The sequence below is a fragment of the Kryptolebias marmoratus genome, linkage group LG4 (assembly GCF_001649575.2).
Source record: "Kryptolebias marmoratus isolate JLee-2015 linkage group LG4, ASM164957v2, whole genome shotgun sequence".
Taxonomy (NCBI): Eukaryota; Metazoa; Chordata; class Actinopteri; order Cyprinodontiformes; family Rivulidae; genus Kryptolebias; species Kryptolebias marmoratus.
Genome location: NC_051433.1, coordinates 10,984,991 through 11,006,027, shown reverse-complemented (window position 1 = coordinate 11,006,027; position 21,037 = coordinate 10,984,991). Strand labels below are relative to the sequence as shown.

The 21,037-nt window shown below is 41.0% G+C and overlaps 3 protein-coding genes across 3 annotated transcripts in view; 1 reads left to right on the top strand and 2 right to left on the bottom strand.

Moving 5' to 3' along the window:
- The first annotated feature begins 386 nt into the window (after window positions 1-386).
- On the top strand, window positions 387-5,403 carry si:dkey-183j2.10 (glutamate receptor U1). Its single transcript, XM_017408336.3, has 10 exons — window positions 387-529; window positions 668-753; window positions 2,434-2,465; window positions 2,578-2,757; window positions 2,912-3,135; window positions 3,284-3,381; window positions 3,765-3,982; window positions 4,053-4,272; window positions 4,357-4,601; window positions 4,858-5,403. The coding sequence occupies exons 2-10, from the start codon at window positions 690-692 to the stop codon at window positions 4,954-4,956; spliced, it is 1,380 nt and encodes a 459-aa protein (XP_017263825.1). The 5' UTR covers window positions 387-529; window positions 668-689; the 3' UTR covers window positions 4,957-5,403.
- On the bottom strand, window positions 5,400-14,644 carry plch2b (phospholipase C, eta 2b). The gene is made up of 20 exons (XM_017408337.3): window positions 14,077-14,644; window positions 13,128-13,274; window positions 12,439-12,682; window positions 12,192-12,321; window positions 10,973-11,143; window positions 10,157-10,250; window positions 9,842-10,045; window positions 9,632-9,752; window positions 9,376-9,547; window positions 9,129-9,239; window positions 8,911-8,994; window positions 8,728-8,825; window positions 8,556-8,644; window positions 8,292-8,477; window positions 8,089-8,196; window positions 7,890-8,014; window positions 7,708-7,792; window positions 7,469-7,615; window positions 6,804-6,883; window positions 5,400-6,731 (listed from the first exon to the last, which is right to left on the bottom strand). Exons 1-20 carry the CDS (start codon window positions 14,402-14,404, stop codon window positions 5,538-5,540), a joined length of 3,918 nt encoding a protein of 1,305 aa, XP_017263826.1. The 5' UTR covers window positions 14,405-14,644; the 3' UTR covers window positions 5,400-5,537.
- A 1,727-nt stretch (window positions 14,645-16,371) lies between these two features.
- The window catches only part of skib (v-ski avian sarcoma viral oncogene homolog b), a 32,903-nt gene continuing 28,237 nt past the window's right edge, over window positions 16,372-21,037 (bottom strand). The window contains exons 2-7 of the mRNA XM_017407997.3: window positions 20,437-20,550; window positions 20,145-20,248; window positions 19,836-20,056; window positions 19,147-19,421; window positions 18,833-19,063; window positions 16,372-18,437 (exon numbers count right to left, since the gene is read on the bottom strand). Of these exons, the coding sequence (XP_017263486.1) occupies window positions 18,216-18,437; window positions 18,833-19,063; window positions 19,147-19,421; window positions 19,836-20,056; window positions 20,145-20,248; window positions 20,437-20,550 (1,167 nt within the window). The 3' untranslated portion in view covers window positions 16,372-18,215. The remainder of the gene's footprint in view (window positions 18,438-18,832; window positions 19,064-19,146; window positions 19,422-19,835; window positions 20,057-20,144; window positions 20,249-20,436; window positions 20,551-21,037) is intronic.

Genomic DNA, 21,037 nt, shown 5'->3' with positions numbered 1-21,037 from the left:
TTTTTGTCCTACACTTGTCCACTTTCCTCATGTTTTTGGAAACATTCACTGCACATTTTGCTGTAGCAGTCAGGTATAAAGGTATAAGAACAGGAAATGAGTGAAAAAGCAGCCAAAATCCAAACTTCGAAAGAACTTCGGAGAGCCTTCAAAGCTACTGATCAGGTCCTCTTTAAAAGATTACTCAAAAGTCAGGGTACTTGCAAATATCACAAAAGTCTTTTTAATTCAACTTAAACATGTATTTAGAATAAAGTCACTGTTTGTCACAAATTCATGCTGTACAATAAATGCAGTCATTCCTCCCCTCTCTTTATTTTTATTTTTAAGGAAATCAAGTTTTTCCTCAGCAGGGACAGTGTTTTGTGCCTCCTGCTGTTTCTCTCCACCCTTTTATAATAACTGCATGTTTTTCCTCCACCCCCAAAGACTTCATTGGCTCTCTCTTGACACTTTTTAATCTAAAGAACCTCAGTTTGCGGCTCGCTGTCTCCGTTTGCAGCTGACATACGAGTCCTTTGCTTCCCAGGTAGTTATGATTTTCATTATCCACTTCCTACACACTGTCTATTTATAAACTAATTGTTTTATGGATCTGCTTATTTTTAAAATTAATATTACCTTATGATGCACCACAAACCACTAAGTCTCATTTATTCACTTATAGGTTGAGAAACATTACAACCAGGATGCTTTTCGGCTTTTTTCTTTTGCCTATTGTATTTTTCCTGGACATAGGAGTGTGCATGGCGGGTAAGAGACAATTTTTATCTGATGCTTGTATGAAAGCAGAAACAATATAATACATTGAATCTTGTGCACTGATGTAGAGACAAGTGTTATTGACGTTACAAAACTTCTTGGGGGGGAAATAAAAGTCATCTTGACGCTGATATTTTAACCCAGCAAATGCATTTTTCATTTGGTGTCGTGTCAATTTTCCCTTTTTATCTTCTTGGCCAAATCCCTCATGCTTTCTCTGCGGGGTTTTGTTTGAAATGTCTGAAACTTAAATACGTTCAGTGACAGCTCGAATACATATCAAAGTGTAGCGCCGCATCCTGCCCAACCCACGAGGAAAAAAACCAGAGGGCGAGCCAACTGACCATCTCACAAAACTGGTAATAAATCAAGCCTTTGATGCAAACAAAGGCGCTGTGTTTTTCGAAGAGGCCAAAAAGGTGGCGGGGGCTTGACGGGCTCACACACGTGTCATCTTTTTAAAAAAGGACGATCTGATGGTTGTCAGGATCCCCCCGTGGCGATGGATCCCCGAGGCCTTGGCCTGAATCGAGGCTTTTGATGCTCTTTGTCTCGCCTTTCATCGAACACTGCTATGCCACTGAGACTCTTTAAATTAATGCGCTGCTTTAAATAGATTGTGGAGTGTGCTTCTCAAAAGAAAATGAAGTGGACAGATCTCTAGGACACCGGAAACGCCCCCCACGACCAGAAAATCCATACATGCATCCCAAATCTTAGCACAAATACGTCAGAGTTGGTCTGAACATGCAGGGACTTTGATTACGAGTGGACATCAGCTCTAAAAGCTTCAGAGCGTGAAAAATAAACTAGAAGGAGATTTCTGAACTATAATATTTACTCAACATTTCCTCTATGCATTGCCTTACTTTCTTCTTGTCAACAATAAAAATAATGCTTTCTTTCCTCAGACATCTCAGCATTCATATTATGAGCAGTAAATTGTTTTAGGTGTTGTCTGGTTCAGTGTTTTCATGAAACATACCTTAAGAGGTGCAGCAAAAACAAGTTTCATTTCATTTTTGGTTTCAAAAATCGTTCTCGTAGGCTGCGTTTGTGGCGGTGGAGAACTGCAGGCAGGTCACTTTAGTAGCCACAACTTACAAAGTCAGGCCTTTTTTTAATGAATGCAGAATGTCAAAAATGCTTTAAACGTCACTACAAAAGAGTTGTCATCTTTAAGGCAGCTTATGTGAAAGTTAATTCTTTCTAAGTTAATTCTGCCATCACAGAGTCTGTTTTTTAGACTAATTACTAATAAAAATGTAGACAATCCGTAGACAATCCAGCTGACTTTGCTTCAGATCACACACCATTCATTTATTTAAAAAATATCTGAAATCCTGACTTCTTTTGGCCACAGAAAATGTAGTTTTAAGTGTTTTTTTTCTTCTTTGATGTAGTCTTGGCTCACTAAATAAAAAAAATAGGCTATCAAATGAATCAAATGAGTAAGATTCTTCCTCCAAGAACAACGAGAAGAAAACTTGATGGAATTTATTACTTACTAAATCAAAATTGAGGACTAATCAACTTGTAGATCATGGCTGAAACTTCCCAAAATGTGTCACAAAACCCAGGAAAAAGTGATGTCTGGATTGTGCTTTTGTCTAAACTCTGGGCTGCAACTGATATGTTTTATTTTTTCTTAATTTTTCCCATCATCATCAGTACAATCAGAGCTGAGAATCACAACAATAAAGGTACTTGATCTATTGCTTCAACCATACAACAGGTTTCAGTCACTATAAATACAACTTTTAAGATACAGTTCACCAGACTGAATGTTGTTTTCTGCTTTTTTTTTTTTTAAAGCAAGAGCCTTATACAATGACCAAAGGCACTCACATGGAAGGCTTCTGCATGGACCTGCTCTCTGAAGTAGCCAAAAAACTCGGCTTCAAGTACAAAGTGCAGCTGGTGAAAGACAACTCCTATGGCAGGCAAGACGAGAGCGGGAACTGGAATGGGATGATTGGAGAGGTGGTCAGAAGGGTGAGTACAAAAATAAAAAATCTGGAAGGGGACCAAGGCTGGACAACTCAAACAGTAACACTGTTCCCATGCTGACAGACAAGCACAACAAATGTAAAAACCTTTTTGACATTCGCTGACACAAGCTGAACGCATCAATGGTTCCTGTATGCAGGAGGCAGACCTGGCGATTGCGCCGCTGACTCTCACTGCAGCTCGGGAGAAAGCCGTGGCCATGACCAAACCCTTCATGCAGACGGGGATCAGCATCCTGCTGAGGAAAGACATCTCAGAGGAAGCAGGCTTCTTTGACTTCCTGACTCCCTTTTCCTTGGAAACATGGATTGGCATACTCGTCGCCTACGTGGGCACTGCTGCCTGCATCTTCATCACAGCCAGGTTGGTTTCAGCCATCTTTGAACAAACGATAATAAGGGTTTATTTGTGATGCTCGTGGTAATGTGAATTCCGGTTTGTAATTATTGGAACTTCACACTTTGGCGGTAGGATATTTTTTTTAGTTGAATATTTCTCGTGTGAAATGCAGACTCAGCCCGTGTGAGTGGAGTCGGGCTCAGAGTGACAAAAACAGATTCAGTTTCCTCTACAGCCTGTGGTACACAACTGGAGCTCTAACTCTACAAGGTAAACAGCAAAGACAGACATGGTTTTATGTTATTAAACTAAGCTAAATTGCTTGGATGAACAGCAGTTCCAGTGTTTTGTGTTACATTACACAGAAATTGTACAAGGTTGGCAATAGTTGGTCATCACAAAGTCCTATATTTTTAAGCACATTTTTTTTTTTAAGCACATTTCTACTGCACCAATAATAATAATAATAATAATAATAATAATAATAATAATAATAATAATAATAATAATAATAATAATAGAAGTCCTTGTATTTTACTATGAAACCTTTTACAGTTGTATGCCATCACAAAACAAAAAATAAGATATAGGATTTGCAAACAAACTACAGTTTTTGCCTCTCATCCTTCTGATGCGCTGCATTTCTGTTTCAGGTGCTGGTCATCATCCCAAAGCTCCGTCCGGACGTGTCATCTGCAGCAGCTGGTGGTTGTTTTCTGTCATCCTCTTGGCTTGTTATTACTCCAACCTGAGCGCGTCGAAGTCCCCAGAGTCCAGTCGCTTGACGGTGAAAGGCTTTGAGGACTTGGCCAATCAGGACATGATCGAGTATGGCTGCCTGGCCGGCTCTTCCACCCTCGCTTTTTTCAAGGCACGTATGACTTAAGGAGTTATCTGTCTTGTGAGGGCTTGCTAGAAATCTGTTGCTCTCCTTCTTCCAGAATTCAAACAACCCACTTTATCGCAGAATCTACGAGCACATGGAGAGAACGAAGAGCTTTGTGTCGTCTGTGGATGAGGGTGTCAGACGTGTCAAAGAAGGAAACTATGCCTTCATTGGGGAGTCTGTTTCTTTGGACCTGGCAGTGGCCCGTCACTGTGAGCTGGTGAGAACTCATGAAGTCATCGGCATGAGAGGATACAGCATTGCTGCTGCCCTCGGTGAGGCTGCTCATCTTTAATTAAACCAGAGAAATGTTAAAATGGTGGAATAAACCCAATCTTATAACATCGCCTTTCACCAAGGTTCTCCAATCATAAAGAACCTCAGTGTTGCAATCCTTCAGCTGAACGAGGCGGGCGAGCTGGCTTATCTGCGAAGCAAATGGTGGGCCAGCAGCTGCATCGCAGATAAGGCCAAACCTTCAGCTCTGCAGTCACACAACCTGAAGGGGATGTTCCTGTTTCTGTCTCTGGGCCTTGGGCTGGGGATGCTTGTGGCTGTCCTCGAGCTCACCTTTCAGAGTCGCACACGAGCAGCAGAGCAGCAGGTACGTGAAAGTGTGCGTTACGTTGGATGCACAGAACTTTAAGTAGCCCGAGGGCTGCAGGATTTCTTCACCTATTAAAAAATCATGGCATTGGTAGCTAAAAAATGCCTCAGTTTTAATGAAATAGTTTAACAAATCACAAAAATTACATTCATGTTTGTGTACAAACTCATCTGTGAACCAAAGTTTACTTTAAATGCATCAGTGTAATAGATTCTAGTGTTTTATGTTGCTGTTCATGTTGATCTTTCCACAGAAATCTTGCTGCACTGTGCTGACCGAGGAGCTGAGTCTGCGCATGAGAAACGGCAAAGCAAACAAACCCCAGGAAAATGTAGACAAAGAAAAAGCATAAAGACTTTTTAAAACATTAACTAAGCAAATATAAAGTTTATTTTAAACTTCTTTTAGAAAAATAATTCCCAAAACTCAACTCAAACTTTGTAATTGACCTTTTAATGGAAGGAAAAGTTATAAATTTCAAATGTAAAAATTAACATTTTACTATAAAACACAATTTTTCACTTTTTACTTAACAGAACTAAAAGAATACTGAAGGATTAATTGATTTTTTTTTTGTTAAAAATGATTTTTAATCCAAACTTACATTTCAAATCTGAAAAAAGTGGCGAACAAAGCTTATATTTTTAGTCGCCTGCTAATTTATAATTACGCTTCAAGCTCTTTGTACAATTGGCAGCAGCATCAAGGAATTTCAAGAGTTTCTTTTTCAGAAGATGTTTAACAAATGTTGACTGTAAACGTTCCAGCTGTGCTAAAAAACTAATAAACTGGTTCTGTTTTTTGTCTCCTTTTCTTCCTCTTGTCTCCTTCTTTGGTTTTGTGGTGATTTCCTTCTTCCTCTGAAGGGCTTTGGTTTTATGAATCAGAACTGTAGTCTAAAAACAGTTAAGAAAAGTAGATGTTTCTATTTATTTACAGATTTTCTTGTGAGTGGGACTCTCCATCTAAAAAAAGTGGCGATTTACAGCGAATTTCTCTCATCTTCTGGTCAAACAGGGCCTTCATCTCCCTCTGCAGGGTGCCCTCTCGTTGTTCTGGGCCGGCTGGCACACAGGCAGGTAAAAACTCCAGGCTGTCGGTGCTGCCGTCACTGGAGCTGGATGTGCTGTCCGACAGGCAGAGGCCGTTGGGGATGCGTCTCACCTGGTTGCTGTAGTTCTCTTCCTGCTGTTTCTGCCAGCGGGAAGCAGACCTGCGACTCACCGCCGGTGTCTGCGGAGAGTTAGTCTGTTTTCTGGGGCAACTGCGTGAGCGGGCTTTGGTTCGTATTGGGGTGGGCGGTAAGATGTGAGGAGGAGCCTCTAAGGTCCGTCTGACTCTGGCGGGGGATGATGGGGGGATAAGTGTTGAGGGTTTGGCTTCAAACTGTGGTAGGAGCTGAGGGATGTGAGGAGGAGCCTCTAAGGTCCGTCTGACCCTGGCAGGGGATGACGGGGGGATAAGCATTGAAAGTTTGGCTTCAGACAATGGTACGAGCTGAGACTGGGGGACAGAATCTATGTGGCTCTGAGCTTTTGGAGGTTCCTCAGGTTTACGGAAAACCTCCTCATCTGGCTCTGCTTCTACTTCCTCTAGTATCTCGGACCGCTCCAGTCTGAATCTTTTTCCTGTCTGTGTCTCAGTACGGTTCGACTGCAACGGTTCATTTTCCAAATTTTTTTCATTCGTTTGAGTCAGGGCATCAGGAGCAGGATTCTCTGGATGAGAGAGCTGGGAGGGGATGTCGAGGTCGAAGCTTTCCTCTTTCACACAGGGAGCTGCCCCGCTGTGGTTTGAGTCAGTGGAGGACATCCGGCTGAAGAAGCCTCTCCTCGTCTCTGGGGGTTCATGGATCTTAACTCTGTGAGCTCGCCTCACCGGCTCGCTCATGGCTCCTTTATGGATGGCAGCCCTGGCCGCTGGCCCTTGCACCATCTGAGACATTTCCCCATTCTTACTGTCCTGTGAGACTGTGTCCACATCCTTGTGGACGAACAGGGGACGCCCATCCTCTGAGGACTGGACAGAGGCTTCTAGTGACGGATGCCTTTGGTGGCCCTTCATGTGCTTCTGAGCTGCTTTCTGGATGTGTTTTCTGGCTGCTTGCACAGCATTAGCAGGTTTCATCTGTTTTACAAAAATATATATATTATAAACAACCTAATATTTTCTACAAAAAGTACATTTAAAACACTATACCTTTCCTGGTAGATCATTGATAGCAACATGAACAAAGATTGACGCTTCTGCCATTCCATCCAGGTAGACGTGTCGATAACCTTAAAAGGAGAAGCAAACTACTGGTTAATATTTTTCTCTTCAGATAAGCACATTTTAACATAACATCACATAACATTTTTTTCCATTGGTGGAATTAGGTTAATTGATAGCTAAATTGGCACTAGATGGGAGTGAGAGTGTGAGAGTGTGAATGGTTGTTTTGTCTCATTTGTCTCATATGTCTCTCAAAATTTTAGCTCATTATTTGAAAAGCTGATTGGGTCATAGCTATGGTCAATTAGCTGTGGCGGGCATCTCAAACCAAGCTGACTTCAAATGGTACATTTAATGATTACTTTCTGAGCGTTTCAATAAACCTGTCCAGAAGTTCATGCAATACTTTGCTGACAGGCAGACAAACAAATACAGACACAGACACAGGCAGTTACATGATTACCTACTTTTCACAGGATAATAATGAATTGTTTCTGCAAGTATTGTCAGTTTAATTCCAATCCAAACTTTGAGAAGTTTCAAATTTAGCAAATCCTATTTGTATTTGTGAAAGTAATTGTGTTTTTAAGCACAGTATAAAGCACATTTTTACTTTAGTCCAAATCTGGAGATGTTATCATATAACCTGCCTGGCATCATGCTGATGAAAGCCACAGTCCTCTGTCCAATAAAATCTCGTCCGATAGGATCGTGATCCCACACTTGGAACTTCACCAGAGCGATCTGCGGCATCTGAACGTTGAAGACGAGGGTCTCCTCCCACATTGGGTTAAAACCTAGAAAATAGAAAACTTAAATTAGAACACACACTGACAAACTCTTGATATGACACAATTCGAAATTTCCCAGACGCGGTTTCCGTACGCACCATTGTCATCCACAACTCGGGTCTGCTGCTTGGAGCAATCAACAGGCAGGCCAATAATCTCAACTTCAACAAAGGGATCAATTATCTAAAAGCACAATAAGACAAGGAAAAAAAAGCAGAAATTTAGGGATAAAACCTCGCTTTTAAAACTCAAATTTTATATTTACTATAAAGGTTGTTACCTCTCCTCTGTCTCCAAACATGGAGTCTTTGGGTTTGGGAAGCTGCTGTCCGCTGATGATCTTTAGCACCAGCTGAGTTTTTTTGTGTCCTGGTAGAGGATCCTCCTGCACTGGGTTAAAGGCACCTGAAAAGAACCAATCATTTTTTACTATTCATTCCCTTCTGGAAGCTTAGCCATTTACTCTGCAGTCTGCATACCTTTACACAAGAACTTAGGCCTCAGAATGTACCCACAGTTCCCATTGCTTGAAAACTTGGCTCGGTACAATTCAAGCATAGGACCTTCTGTTTGGTAATTCATTGCAACTGAAACAACAACAGCGACATTTATGCAAATGACATGCTGACACTCTGGTGGTGATATCGTGAGTCTTTTAAGTGCATATGTGACAGTCTGTTACCCATATGGCATCCTGCATTCCAATATAGCTGTGGGTTGAAGTTGCTTGAGTCCACTCTGAAGTTTGACGGATAGACTCTCAGAAGCTGGCGCTGGTTCAAACGCACCAACTCGGCTGGTTTTAGCTGTAAAATCTGGTTCATTACAGTCTCATTCAGAGACGACACCTGCCAGCTGCTTGCAAATCCTGCCAGACAGAGAGCCACAGTTGCATTTAGCATCCAAGAACCTAGAAGGCTACTGCTTTAATGATATTTGGCTTTACCTTGTGTTTCTATCTCATGTACACGAACACTCTTTGTGTACTTGACCAGGTCAGACAGAGCTCTGGACAGTCTCATTGTTTTCCTTTTTCTAGAGGGAGAGTTGTAAAAGTGTAGCTTCAAATATGCAATGTTTAGATGATTAAAGCTGTTCACTTCAATAAACGGCCTTACTTAGGATGGTAAACAATTTGAGTCCTCTCCCGGCTGCTACTGTAGTCAGATTCACCATCGGACATAGCCTTGTTCTTCACCCGTGTTCTCTTTTTTCTCTGAAAAATCATAAAATAAAATCACCTTCACTTTCATTTTGATGAAATGTAATATTAAATATTTGAGAAATAAAAAAAAGCTGACCTTTCTTTTGAAGCTCCTTATAATTGATCTGCCAAATCGTCTCTTCTTTTTGGGCGCAGTTGTTGGCACGACACTATTCCCATCCTGAAATAGTCAGAACGTATTTGTCATCCATCCATCCATCCATCCATCCATCCATCCATCCATCCATCCATCCATCCATCCATCCATCCATCCATCCATCCATCCATCCATCGATGTATGTAAGAAAGATTTGCCTGTAGGTTGTTGTCATCACTGTCCTCCTCCTCTTCCTCGTCCCCAGTGTCTTCATCAGACACATCACCCTCCTCTGCATCAGGATCAAGATTTGCAGGGAGTTTCTTTCCCTGAAAACCAAGAATCTGCTGTCAGACATATTAAATCTCCATCTGATTGTGGTTGTTGTGTCCTTTGTATCTGAACAACTGCTGCATGTATCTTGAACAGCGATGGACTTTGAATATTGAGGAAAAGCAACTTCACCTTGACTAAAATTTTCCCTTTCAGGATCTCAGGTGAAGGCAGCTTCTTGCATTCATGCACATTGATGTTGGACAGGTCCAATTTGTCCTGCAGCACCTCTTTCAGATACTCAGCCATCTTTTTCTGCTGAGGCACAGTGCAGTGGTTCTCTATAGACAAGATCACTGGGTACCTGGAGATGAGCCAATGTGACATACTGAGACTTTTAATCAGCTTGACAGAACATGCATCAGTGTCAGGACTCAAAAGCACTCACTGTGACTTTGTGAAGGCATATTTGTTAATTGTTTCAACAACGTCTTTGAAGAGAATTTTGGATGTCAGAGTGTAGCCATGGTGGATGATGGGTTCTCCATCTGGTCCATCCCAGCAGTCCACTGAGAGAGGAAATAAAAACCAAAAGAGGTGTTGACCTGTCTCCAACATTATTACAAGAGAGACTGCTTCAGTTTTTGCAGGTTCTCACCCTCCACACAGCGACAGCCCGCCTGCAGAACATAAGCATACATTTCCACCCGTGACTGAGAGAGCAACTGGTCTCCGGTCAGGTAGGTGTTGTGAGATGTAGCAATGAAGTAGTTACAGAGAGGCTGCGTCATGTCCTGGTTGACCTGGTTGTGCTCAGGGTTGAAAATGTCCCCGGCAGGGCTTCGCATGTAGTTGGTGAAACCTGGAGGGGGGGGAAAAAAGGTTCAGTTTTATCTGCACATTCACATCACGCTTCGTTCAAATCATGTGTTGCTTCTGATTTTCTCTTGTCAGATTAAAAATGTCCCCATACCATCGATCCCCAGCACCAAGTGTTGAAGGTTCTCAGGACATGGTTCAAACTTAGCGACAATGTCAACTAGATGCTCCCTGGTCAGACCTCGCATCTGCAAATGAAACAAAACTGTTGACGCTTTCCTAACCAATATATATCACATAAGTTTGAACACATAAACACTTTTACTGTAAGCTGTCCCCTATTGCTACAAATGCAGCTGGATGTTGAAGCAGGAACCAACCGTTTCATTTAAATTAGTTAAAGTTGAACTTATACAGAGTTTGAAGATTTATAATGCTTTAAAGTGTAACCTCTGTAAATCCTTCAGATTTGTGCTTTATTGATCTAATTTTATTATTTTCTAGCATCATTCTGTAGCTTGTTCTGCTGCTGCAGCTGATTAAAACGGCATGATTGGCACAGGTTTAAATGTTATGTTTGCAAAAAGCACCAATATCCTGAATGTACAATTTGAAATGAACAGAAATGATAAAATCCAGTTTAGATTACACCAAGATGACCCAGACAGAAGGGTGGACAATTGTAAAAATACTGAACTATATAGGAAAGCACCCCATCACCTCAAGAACCCACCCGGAAAGTTCATAAAGTTCTACCAGGATCAGTTTTAAGGGGCAAATTTCTGCATGAAAGTGTTTTGCTGCGGATTTAACAACAACACCAGAATAAACTGGAGTTGTTGCACAGATATCAGGCACAAACAGCATCTTTTAAAATGTGTATTTTAATCCAAAGCATTAGGATTTTTTTAAATTTTTTAAATTTAACCTGAAGCAACAGCTCAGTGTGAGTCTTCTGACTCATTCGTACCTTCTGTTCATTTTCCAGAAAGCGTGCGAGGTCTTGTAAATCCAGTACTTCTTTCTGATTGCTGTAGGAGATCATAATCAGGTAGAGGTCTCTGCGGGTGGAAATCATCTTGTAGAAGGAGCAGAATTCATCAAAGGTCAGGGAGCCCTGGATCTCATCTGTGTCTGCTTCCTGCAGATAGAGACAAAATTATTTTATGAGCTGGGGATATATCCAGTCAGAGAGATTTGAGTTAACCAGGCTGGCAGAGGAAAAGTGTGCAATATGAAGAATATCTCTGTCTTACCATCAAACTACAGCTCGTTCACAGATAGGGTCATTAGGATGGAGCCAGTGAACTACTAATGGAATAATGCTGTACAGTTAAAGCCATCTGTGGTGGCCATATGGTTTTCCTGTGGCACCGTGTACTGATCTGCCAAGTAAGTGTGTATATATATCTGTCTGCGCTGCCACTTTTTGATCCTACTGCTCCTTTGACTAAAGCGATAAGCTGCATCTCTCATCACATCTTTAGGGATTTTACACTTTTTGTCAACATGTTTCTTCTTCTTTTTTATTTACACAAGTTTTAAAAGCTTTACTTTGTTGTGATCTCATAGAAAAACTGAATAAACCCACTTGCTCTTTTTATAGGGACTCAAATATCCAAAGCCAAAGGAAATGTGTTAGCAATTAACTTTCTATTATTTCTATTAGGATTTGTTTAATTGAAGTAATTTTAAGTTTACATTTACATTTATTTATTTAGACATACTTTGTGCTCAAATATATTTTGACTCTTACTCTTAATTGTTTTACTCTACTGTGTTGATTTCTTGTTTAATTTTAGTGATTTAAATACATAATCAATAAATTGAAGGAAATACCTTTACAGCTTCCACAAAACTGTCTTGAAATGTTCCAATTTTCAAATTAACAATGGACTTATCACAAACATTAGCATTTTGGCAGCAAATGCAAAATTTGCATTCTAGCATCCTGAAACTAAGCATATTATCACATTCCAATGTTAACAATTTGAATTTTGTTGCAAAATTGTGAACTTTAAGCCTGTTCATTTGTTCCGTGGCCTCTTCGCTTTATACTGAAGAAGAATCTGTAAAGTCAGCGTTATGTTTTGGTGAGTTAGGTTCTGCTGTTTTTTACATTAGCGAGTTAAAGGTTCATGAAATTTGTGTCAGTTTGCAGAAGTACAGTCGTAGATGAAAGGTCTTACTTGGAACATGTCTCTGACTTTCTGCTTGGGTAAATTCACATTGAGTTTGTGGAGCAGCTGGTGAACCTCTCCAATGCTCAAAGTGCCGTCTCCATTTTTGTCAGCCTCAGAGAAAGTCTGCCGTAACCATGTGCAACTGCAGTTAAGGCTCAATCACAGATGTAATGAAAAAGGATTTCTTTTTAATGCCTATTAATTCAACCATTTGAAGCATGTGTGTGGGGGAGGCTGTATATAAAAAGGATATTGGTCACGGGTGCGCTGCCTGCGGGCCAAACTGTCTTCATCGCTGATGCCGGCCATGAGGTACTTCAGCCCGGTGATCCAGGTCCGGGCGTCCTCTGCGATGGTGGAGACCAGGTCCAGGGACTTCACATGATCTCCGTAATAAATGCTGAAGCAACAGTTTGGGTCGAAACGGTTTTCTGCATACCGCCTGAACATCTCCGACCTTTTCCCCTCGCAGACTTCATGGATGGAATCAATGGAAACTAAAACAAAAAAAAAGATAAAAGGTTTTTAGGCCATTTTGTAAATAAATGAAATAAAAGTTTGGATCAGTCACCTGTAGAAATGAATGAACTGATTAGGGTTTTTTTCTTATTGGACTCTGTGGTGACATAGTAAGAAAGATGTTTTTATTCTTATTTTTTAAAATGTTTTTCCAGTTTCCATGCACCTTTGTTTGTGATGCGCTGCTTCATTCTTGAGTGTTTTTAACATGCAACAAACTTGTCAGAGAGCAAACAGATGAAAATGTTGTAAATCTGATACCTGAAGGATTGAAGTGCTGATATTAGTTAAAGTCAGTCTAATAGTCTTCACCTGATCAGTGCTTCGCAAGTTTACATTGAGAGTCAAATTGAAAGCACATGCATTCGCAGCAGATAAACACATCTTTGGGGTTTACACGATGTCAGAGTGCGGCTGCCTTACTTTTGGCCTTGTCCTGCTTCTTGGAAGGCCGCCAGCGGACGCAGGACTTGTGCTCGTCCAGGTAAAAAAAACGAACCAGTCCTTTCTTCTTCCCTTTCAGTTTGGTCATCTGGGTGCCAGTCTGCATGGTGCACATACACCGCTCCACTTCGCAGGAACACAAAGACACATATTTGTCCAGCTTAATAATGCATATAGTCACAAAAAACCCTGATTGTGAAACATAAACATTTGCTCCAGGAAGTGAAAAGAACCCTAGTGTGTAACATCTCCAGTATGGTGCTGTGACTTTGTGTGGAAATGCTTTATAACAATTAAAAAGTAATTAATAGAGTTGACAGATGCTTAGTAATGAGTACTTGTTTATAGCATTATCAGGTGCATGCCTCATATTGTGAATTTAAGTAGCTGTTTATGTGTTATTATTATTAGGAGACACTCATCAATAACTCATAAATAACTCCAAATACAAGAAAACAACATTCTTATCTGAAATAAACTGCACCAAATGACTTCCTCAGACTGAATGTATTTATTTATTAGAAATCTGAGTGCACTGTTTGGCCTACATGAGCAAAGCACAACATCACATCTTCTCACAGCATTCAGATCTTCATCGAGCTATTGTTTCTGTGTGCAGGTAACCTTTTGTTTGTAATCTGAAGCTCAGGTTCATGTGACGCAACCTGGCACATCATTCAGGCTAATCCTAAAGGATTGTCTGCTGTCCATATGCTCATTATCTGCTTCTCTGCTTTTCCTCCTCTGTTGTCTGCACAACTGAACCACTTTAGAAGACAAATGAAAGAAGACCCAGTGTTCAGAAACACTTGTTCAAAATACATCATTATTGTCACAAATGTCTTAGTTTTACAAAGGAACTCCCTCTTCGATTTGCAGCAGATGCTAAAAAAAAGTGATATTTGTTTCTGACATTAGTGGGTCTTACCTATCTGACCCAGTCTCCATTTGGGCTGTGCAACCACACTGCCACCAATCCAGAAAAACTCCTCTGCAAGTCTGGAGATGGATGCTTTCTGCCAAAGTTTTGGAGAGCTCATGATAGAGTGGGTGGGTGAATTCAAGGGGGCCGAGGCCTGCTTGGCCTCAGCGAGGGGGCGCTTAGCCAACGAGGGGGAGAACATTCCCGATGAAATAGATCCCAGAGACTGAAAGGTGGTCGTCTTGGGTGACATGGAGGACAGTGTTGGACTGCCGCTCAGCCCCTGAGACTGTGGCGCCATTGCCGGGCTGATGTTCATCCCTGAACTGTTCATTCGGCTCCAGCTCTCCTGTCCCCACACATCAGAACCATATTCTCATCTGGAAAGTCCATTCTCGGTCCTCTTGAGTCCAATCATCTCTTCTCTTCCTTCTGTAAGCGCAGAAGGTGCGCCTACAGAAGGCTCTCGGTGAGGAAGCGTGCAAGTTGTTTGAGTCACTAAATCTTCATCAAGCTGTAATCCTACAGCGAGTCTTCAGCCTTGCTTTCATGGAGGGATTTTCTGTGCTGCAACCAGTAAGCCTCTGAGGGAAAAAGACTGGAACAGGAAGGGTTTAAATGTTTATTTTGCTACACATGTGGGAGTTTTAACCTGCACAAAATTATAAGAATTAAACTAGATTTCATAAACTACCCCATGTATGATGATTTAATGTTGGACTCGTGGTTGTAAACAAGTTTTAAAGGTGTCCTAACAGTGGAGTCTGTCTCCCTCTTGAGTCCACAGTAAATGATAACACCGTTCGTCGTGTTAAGAACATTCAGTAGTGTTTTAAATCTATGAGAAGGAAATAGCAGTGAAAAAGGAAAAAAATGTTGTTTCAGCAGGCAGAGCTAGACCTCATTCTGAGCAACTTTAAACTAAATTTTCAAAAAGTATGGAGCATCAGGGAGAGGTGAATCAGACATCAGTGGATGGTCAGCTGCGGACGTCTTATAATCAGCAAGTTATCTAAGTTCACAAATGATTCAATGAAAAAAAAGCTGATGTAACAAAAAGCATAATACATCTCTTTCCCTGTTGCAGCCCCTGTTTATTTTTCGTCTTTTACTATGTTCATGGTTTAGTTTTCCTTGAATTATCATGAGTTTGAGTGTTTATTTCTTTTACTTGTACTGTGATTATCACCAGATGTCCTCCACAGTTGTTGTGTCTTGCTTCTCTCTCATACCACCTGTATTTTGTTAGTGATCAGCTCACTTCTTATTATTCTGTAATCACCTCCCTAAGAACACATACTCCCAGGTTTTCCTTAGTTCTTGGTCAGATCCTTCTGTTTACACTTGTTACTCACATTCCTGTCTTGTTCTCCTGTTTTCGGTTTAGGTTTAGTTCTTCATCCAGTCTATTTTTTTTCCCCCTGTGTTTGGATTCTATCTGAACTCCACCAAACCTGACGCTTCCAACTTTTTACCACTTTTATCACTTTGTAACACAAATCCTAAGAGTATTTCTTTAACTGTTCTTCTTCCCAGACATTTTGCTATCCATCCAATGAACTTTCTCAATTTACACAGATAAGCGAGTAGTTCCAAGCTTTAAAACTCCAAGAAGTTGCTCCTTTTTAATTGTGAGCTGAAACGCAAATCACTCTCCATCTCCTTCTTGAGGGTTTGCGTTAGTCTCTTCCACACAAGAGATGCTTTGGTCACATGCACGAAGGTGCGAATTGGAGTCAGCTGTCTACCTACATCTTAAGGACAGGGATGCTCTTTTGAGAATAGTAACATTAATATTTTGAGAGACGAGTAAAGGAAGCCATCTTTGTCAAACTGAAAAAGAAAATAAAAGCAGCAAACAGAGGAGGGCTTAAGCTTCAGTTGTCCAGAACATACATTTTCTTTTTCATTCCAGTTTCCACCTTCATGCATCATGTGTCCAAAACATCTAACGTGGACCAGACCAACAAAGACCTTCATGACCCTCACAAGGAAGGGGAGAGAGAGTGGTTTGCATGTGATTTCAGGGTTGCAAAAAAAAAACCAAAAAACGAGCAACTCGCTACAATTTAAAAGCTTGGAACGCTTCACTTCATAGTTCGAACTGAGAAAGCTCTTTGGATGAGCAGCGAAACATCTAAAAAGACAGGGGAAAAGTCCAGTCACCCTTAAACAAACAAACAATTTCAGCTTTTTTTGCAATTTAGAAACCATCCCCAAGTTATTCCAGAAAAGATCGAGAAAAACGTTTTTTTTTTTTTTTTGCAAAGCTGCAAACAAATCAACAGAAACACAAAAAAGTAGGACTGATTTTGAATTTAATGGGTATTATACACATCTTATGAAGGAAAAAAAAACAACAAAAATATTAAAACAAGAGGCAAGTGAAAACCCACTTTCAAACCAAATTACAACAGCATCTGCTATTACAAAAAAGGATACTGCTATTACACTGTACTCAACAAATACTGAGCGAGGGCATCATAATCATAAGACGTAAGAGTGTTTTCTTGTCTAATATATATATATATATATATATATATATATATTATATATATATATATGAGAGCACCAAAAAAGTTTTAATCATGTGAAGATGTAATTCTGTCTCATGATGGAGCTGGAAGTGCAGAGAATTATAGGCTATTTGTCAGTTTTTGGTCTGAAGTGTAATATGTATATAGTATAAATTTATAATAAATCTTCTAAAAAAAAACAACCCTTAAGGGCTAGGTTATAATAGTCTGTTGGTTTGTCAGAATTAAAAGTTCACAACCGATGACAGCTTAAACTAATAGGTGTCCCTGTCATGGTGAATGCCCTGTGATTGCAGTGATACTCAGGGATCAGCAACAATGAAATTACAGTTTTGCAAATACGAATAGTCTATTTTTTGGTTTCAAGTAAGAGCAAATAATAATAATAATAACAATAATATTAATACGCAGAATCAATTAAAGTCTGGAGCAAGCAAACATATCATACCAACAAACATCTTATTTACAATATTACTGTATTTACATGAGAGGATGCTGAGGGAAGGGGGTGGGGGGTTCATTTTTAGTTAATTTTTGATCTAAAAACTGTAACGGGGGAGTACAATGCACACTACTTGGTTCTGTCTTTAAAAAGTGCAATTACTTTTTCTTTTCAAAGTAAAAAAATATATATCCATATATGGAATATTTGTAAAAATGTTTTCCATACAAACAGCAACTTGTTGGTTTAGAAACCCTAAAACCAGTGACCAAAAAAAAAAAAACAGCTTTTTTTTCTTAATAGGCAGCAAATTTATAAACTATTTTATTCTACAAAGAATCAGAAGTACCACTTTTCAGCTTTAACAGCTCTTTTAAATTTTTAAGGAGTGTGTTTAATGTTGGCAAAATATATCTGCTTTTTATTACTTGGTTTGGGAGCAATAATAATAATAATAATAATAATAACAAAATTTCTAAGTGTTAAACACTGGTGGACATAAAGTCAGTCCACCAAACATCCAATACTTCAGGTTTATAAAATACAAAAGGTAGATAAGCTGCTATATGAATATGAATATTGATGTTTCTTTTTTTTTTGCCTGTGGAATAAGTGTCGAGCAAGCAATATTTGTTTTTAAAAAGTACATATTTATAAAAAAGTAAGAAGATACCTAAAGTAAATAGTGGTAAACTTGTGTCTCTTGTTTCCAGTGGTCTGCAGCGACGCCTCGGAGTGTACCATTAATCTGTGGCACAAAGATGACTTTTATCAACTGCTCAGGTTTCACCAACACGCTTCTTCCCTTCATATTCAAGTAGTATTGTGTAGCTAGATGTGCACATCTTTGAATAGCTTATACCAAAACCAGACTCTCGGACCGCGTCAGGAGGGCTCTGATGTCACGGAAAGGATGTGTTCATCACTGAAGACGTCTTTTCATAGTTTCGCTCTCTTGAACATGCTCATGCTACTCTCCAGTTCATGTCGTGAAATTTGTCTTATTCTCATAATAATGTTGTATGTGGTAATATATCATATATGACAAATTTTCTACAAAAGTGACTTTGTGTTGTCCCCCCCACCCCACCCTAACAGGAGGTGTAACAAAGTCCTTAAACAGGCTCCGTTTCATTGAGTCTCTGTCCACTTTTAAGTGTGCAACTTTAGGATCCTTTGCTGGGCTGTGTGATCGGGCTTCTCGTGTCCGTGTGCGTTTCCTTGCAGTTCTCAGGAGGGTGGCAGGCGGCCTGCAGGGTCAGCTGGGTCTGCAGGTCCTTCACCACGCTCTCCAGGCTCTGTCGAGCTTCTCTTTCCTGCTGCAGCTCCTGCCTCAGCTGCTCCCGATCGGCCTCCGCCTGCTGCAGCTGCACGTGCAGCTCTTCAATCTACGTCGAACAACACACACACACAGAGTTCAGCGTGCATGCAGAACACAACGTAGACGATAACTGTAACAAAAAAAAACTGGACTATTTCCTGGAGATTGTTGTTACGTCTTCGGCCTTGCTCACACTAAGAGTGATATTTTACAAAAGGAACGGTTTGAAAATTTGGTATTTGTGCATCTGTAGTTTGACACAAATGCTTTCCCAAAACTCAGGTTCAAAACAGAGATTTTGGTGGAAACAATAAAGTTGCAGCCTATTTTGCACATGCCCACTGTTGCTTCGTGTCTTGAGCATGTGCCAAGAATACAACAATAGTGTCATATTTGCCAGTTCTTTCTGAGTCTGAAAAAAAAAGATGATATCCAGTGTGGTGAAGTGAAGAGGCATCCTACCTGAGTAGAGTACTTAACCCGGAGGCGTTCAGCTTCGCAGCCTTGGTCGCACACTCGCACTTGTCTTTCCCTCTCCAACTCCCTTTTCAGCCGCCCGCAGGACTCCTCTGCCTCCCTCATCTTCCTCTCCCAGTCCACGCGAAGGCGCTCAATCTCCTTTCGCAAGTTGCGTTTGGCTTCGATGGCGTCACGGAGACGGCCCTTTTTCGCCACCTTCACAAACTCCAGCTCCTGAAAACCATAAGAGTTGATACATGCTTGAAACCAAAACTCCACGGAGGTTTGCTAACGTCGAATTCTTTGCAGCGAGATACCTGCTGAAGGCTGCGTTTAGCTTGCAGAGCGGCTGACAGCTTCTCCTCCTGTTTCACTCTCATTCTGACAATCTCTTGCAGGATTTTCTCCCGGGCCTCTTTGGTGTCCAGGCCAGCGCACAGCATCTGCCTCATGGTATCTATCTCTGGGCAGACATTCCCCGGCAGCCAGGGAGCTAAATCCTGGACGGGGGCAACTTTCTGAGACGAAAGGCTCTGAGCGACGCTGGTGGAGGCTGTGGGAGGTAAAGCCAAAGAGGGGGCTGGAACCGGACCTGAGAAGAGATGTAACAGGAATCGGGATTTAAAAGTCCATCCGTCTATTTTCTTAACCCGCTTCTCCTTTTCGGGTCGCAGGGAGCTGGTACCTATGTCCAGCCCGGATTTAAAAGTGCCAATTCCTAATAAATAATACAAACATAACAATAATAATATTATAAATTACATTATTTCCGTTTAGTATTTTAAGGATCTAAGAATTTAAGGATGAGTTTATATTTCATTTGACACCAGGTGGCGCAGTTCTTCTAGAATCAAACCTGGCCTGCTCCGAATGACTCATTTCCACAATAAAATCTAACTTGTACTGGAAAAATTGGTGTCTTACATAAACTAATTGTGTAATGGTAACTGCACTGGTTTATTTTGGTCCGACGATTCTCACTTTATTCCAGGGCTTTCCTGCTTACCATCATCACAGTCGTCCACGTCGATCTCTCCGTCTGTGTCCATGTCCTCGGCTCGACCGGGGATCGCAGAATGGGACGGTTTCGTTGACAGCTGTGCGCCACCATTATGCAGCGCTTGCACAGGGATGAGTTTGGTCTCTCTGCCAGCAATGTGACTGTCACTGGGATGGAGCAGAGGAGCCATGGGATTAGCCGGGGTCTCCTGACTTTTTAAGCATGATCTATGTGAAAAAAAACAAACATTTATTTTATTTGTTTAGAAGCAGATGTTTTGTAATAACAGCTAAAAGATCTGATAACAGGACTCACCTTTCTGCTTCATTTTGAGTTGCTGGTTTCTCTTTTTCTGCTGCTTTGGGAGACCAGGGGCGGAAAGCAGAGGGCCTCTGTTTCAGCTGGACCTGTTTCAGATCCTGGACGAACAAAAAACAACAAAAAAAAACAACCTCAGATAAAGTCTACCACTGAAACATTAAATCAACCATGACAAAACTGTTCAGAGAACCCCTCTTCTTAAACAAGAGAATACATAGATGATAATGTAAAAAAAAAAAAAAGCTTTCACATCACACCCTGTAATGTAGCCATGTAGCATACAAACCTTGTGTGCAGACTTGGACAGCGACTGTAGCCAATCAGGTTTCCTGTCTCTGTCAGCGGACGGAGACTGTAATTTGTCCAGTTTGGACCTCTTGGGTGGGATCGGGCTCGGTGACTGAAGAGGGAGAAGAGAACAGAAGTTTAATCATCACCGTCCTCCCAGTGATATAAAGTGCACATATTACATCACAGCGTACAATGGATGTTTAAAAAAAACCCAAACCCACACCGTCTAAAAATGGCACGCCATGACTGTAAATGGCATTATTCATAAGTAGGACGCAGATTTGTCAGAACATGAAGTGATGTTTTACAATTCTTTCCCACACTAAATAACAGAAGGTCATGGAAAGGGAGAAAATTATAGAGTCAGAGTGAGGTGAAGAGGGAGGATGGAAGATGCATCTGTGTAAGCATTCAATCTCTGAGTTTGGCATGTCTGCATGTGTGCGTGTGTGTGAGTGCGTGCCTGCGTGTGTGTGTGTCTGTGCACGCGCGAGAGCGGGTCTTTGAGCTGAGCAGACACTCAGGCTGGTCTGGCTGGCAGCCAGTAAGGCTACATTGCTCCCTGCCAAGGAGAAGAGGCGCCGTCAGGTGGAGCA

Bases quoted from the DNA above. Each gene is read 5' to 3' on its own strand.
- si:dkey-183j2.10 (XM_017408336.3), top strand. From the start codon at position 690: ATGCTTTTCGGCTTTTTTCTTTTGCCTATTGTATTTTTCCTGGACATA. The intron at 2,466-2,577 runs GTACTTGATCTA...TTTTTTTTAAAG, and splicing joins TGAGAATCACAACAATAAAG to CAAGAGCCTTATACAATGAC. The intron at 3,983-4,052 runs GCACGTATGACT...TCCTTCTTCCAG, and splicing joins CCACCCTCGCTTTTTTCAAG to AATTCAAACAACCCACTTTA.
- plch2b (XM_017408337.3), bottom strand. From the start codon at position 14,404: ATGAACAGTTCAGGGATGAACATCAGCCCGGCAATGGCGCCACAGTCT. The intron at 10,251-10,972 runs GTACGAATGAGT...TTTCATTTGCAG, and splicing joins TTCTGGAAAATGAACAGAAG to ATGCGAGGTCTGACCAGGGA. The intron at 9,548-9,631 runs GTGAGTGCTTTT...GCTCATCTCCAG, and splicing joins TATGCCTTCACAAAGTCACA to GTACCCAGTGATCTTGTCTA.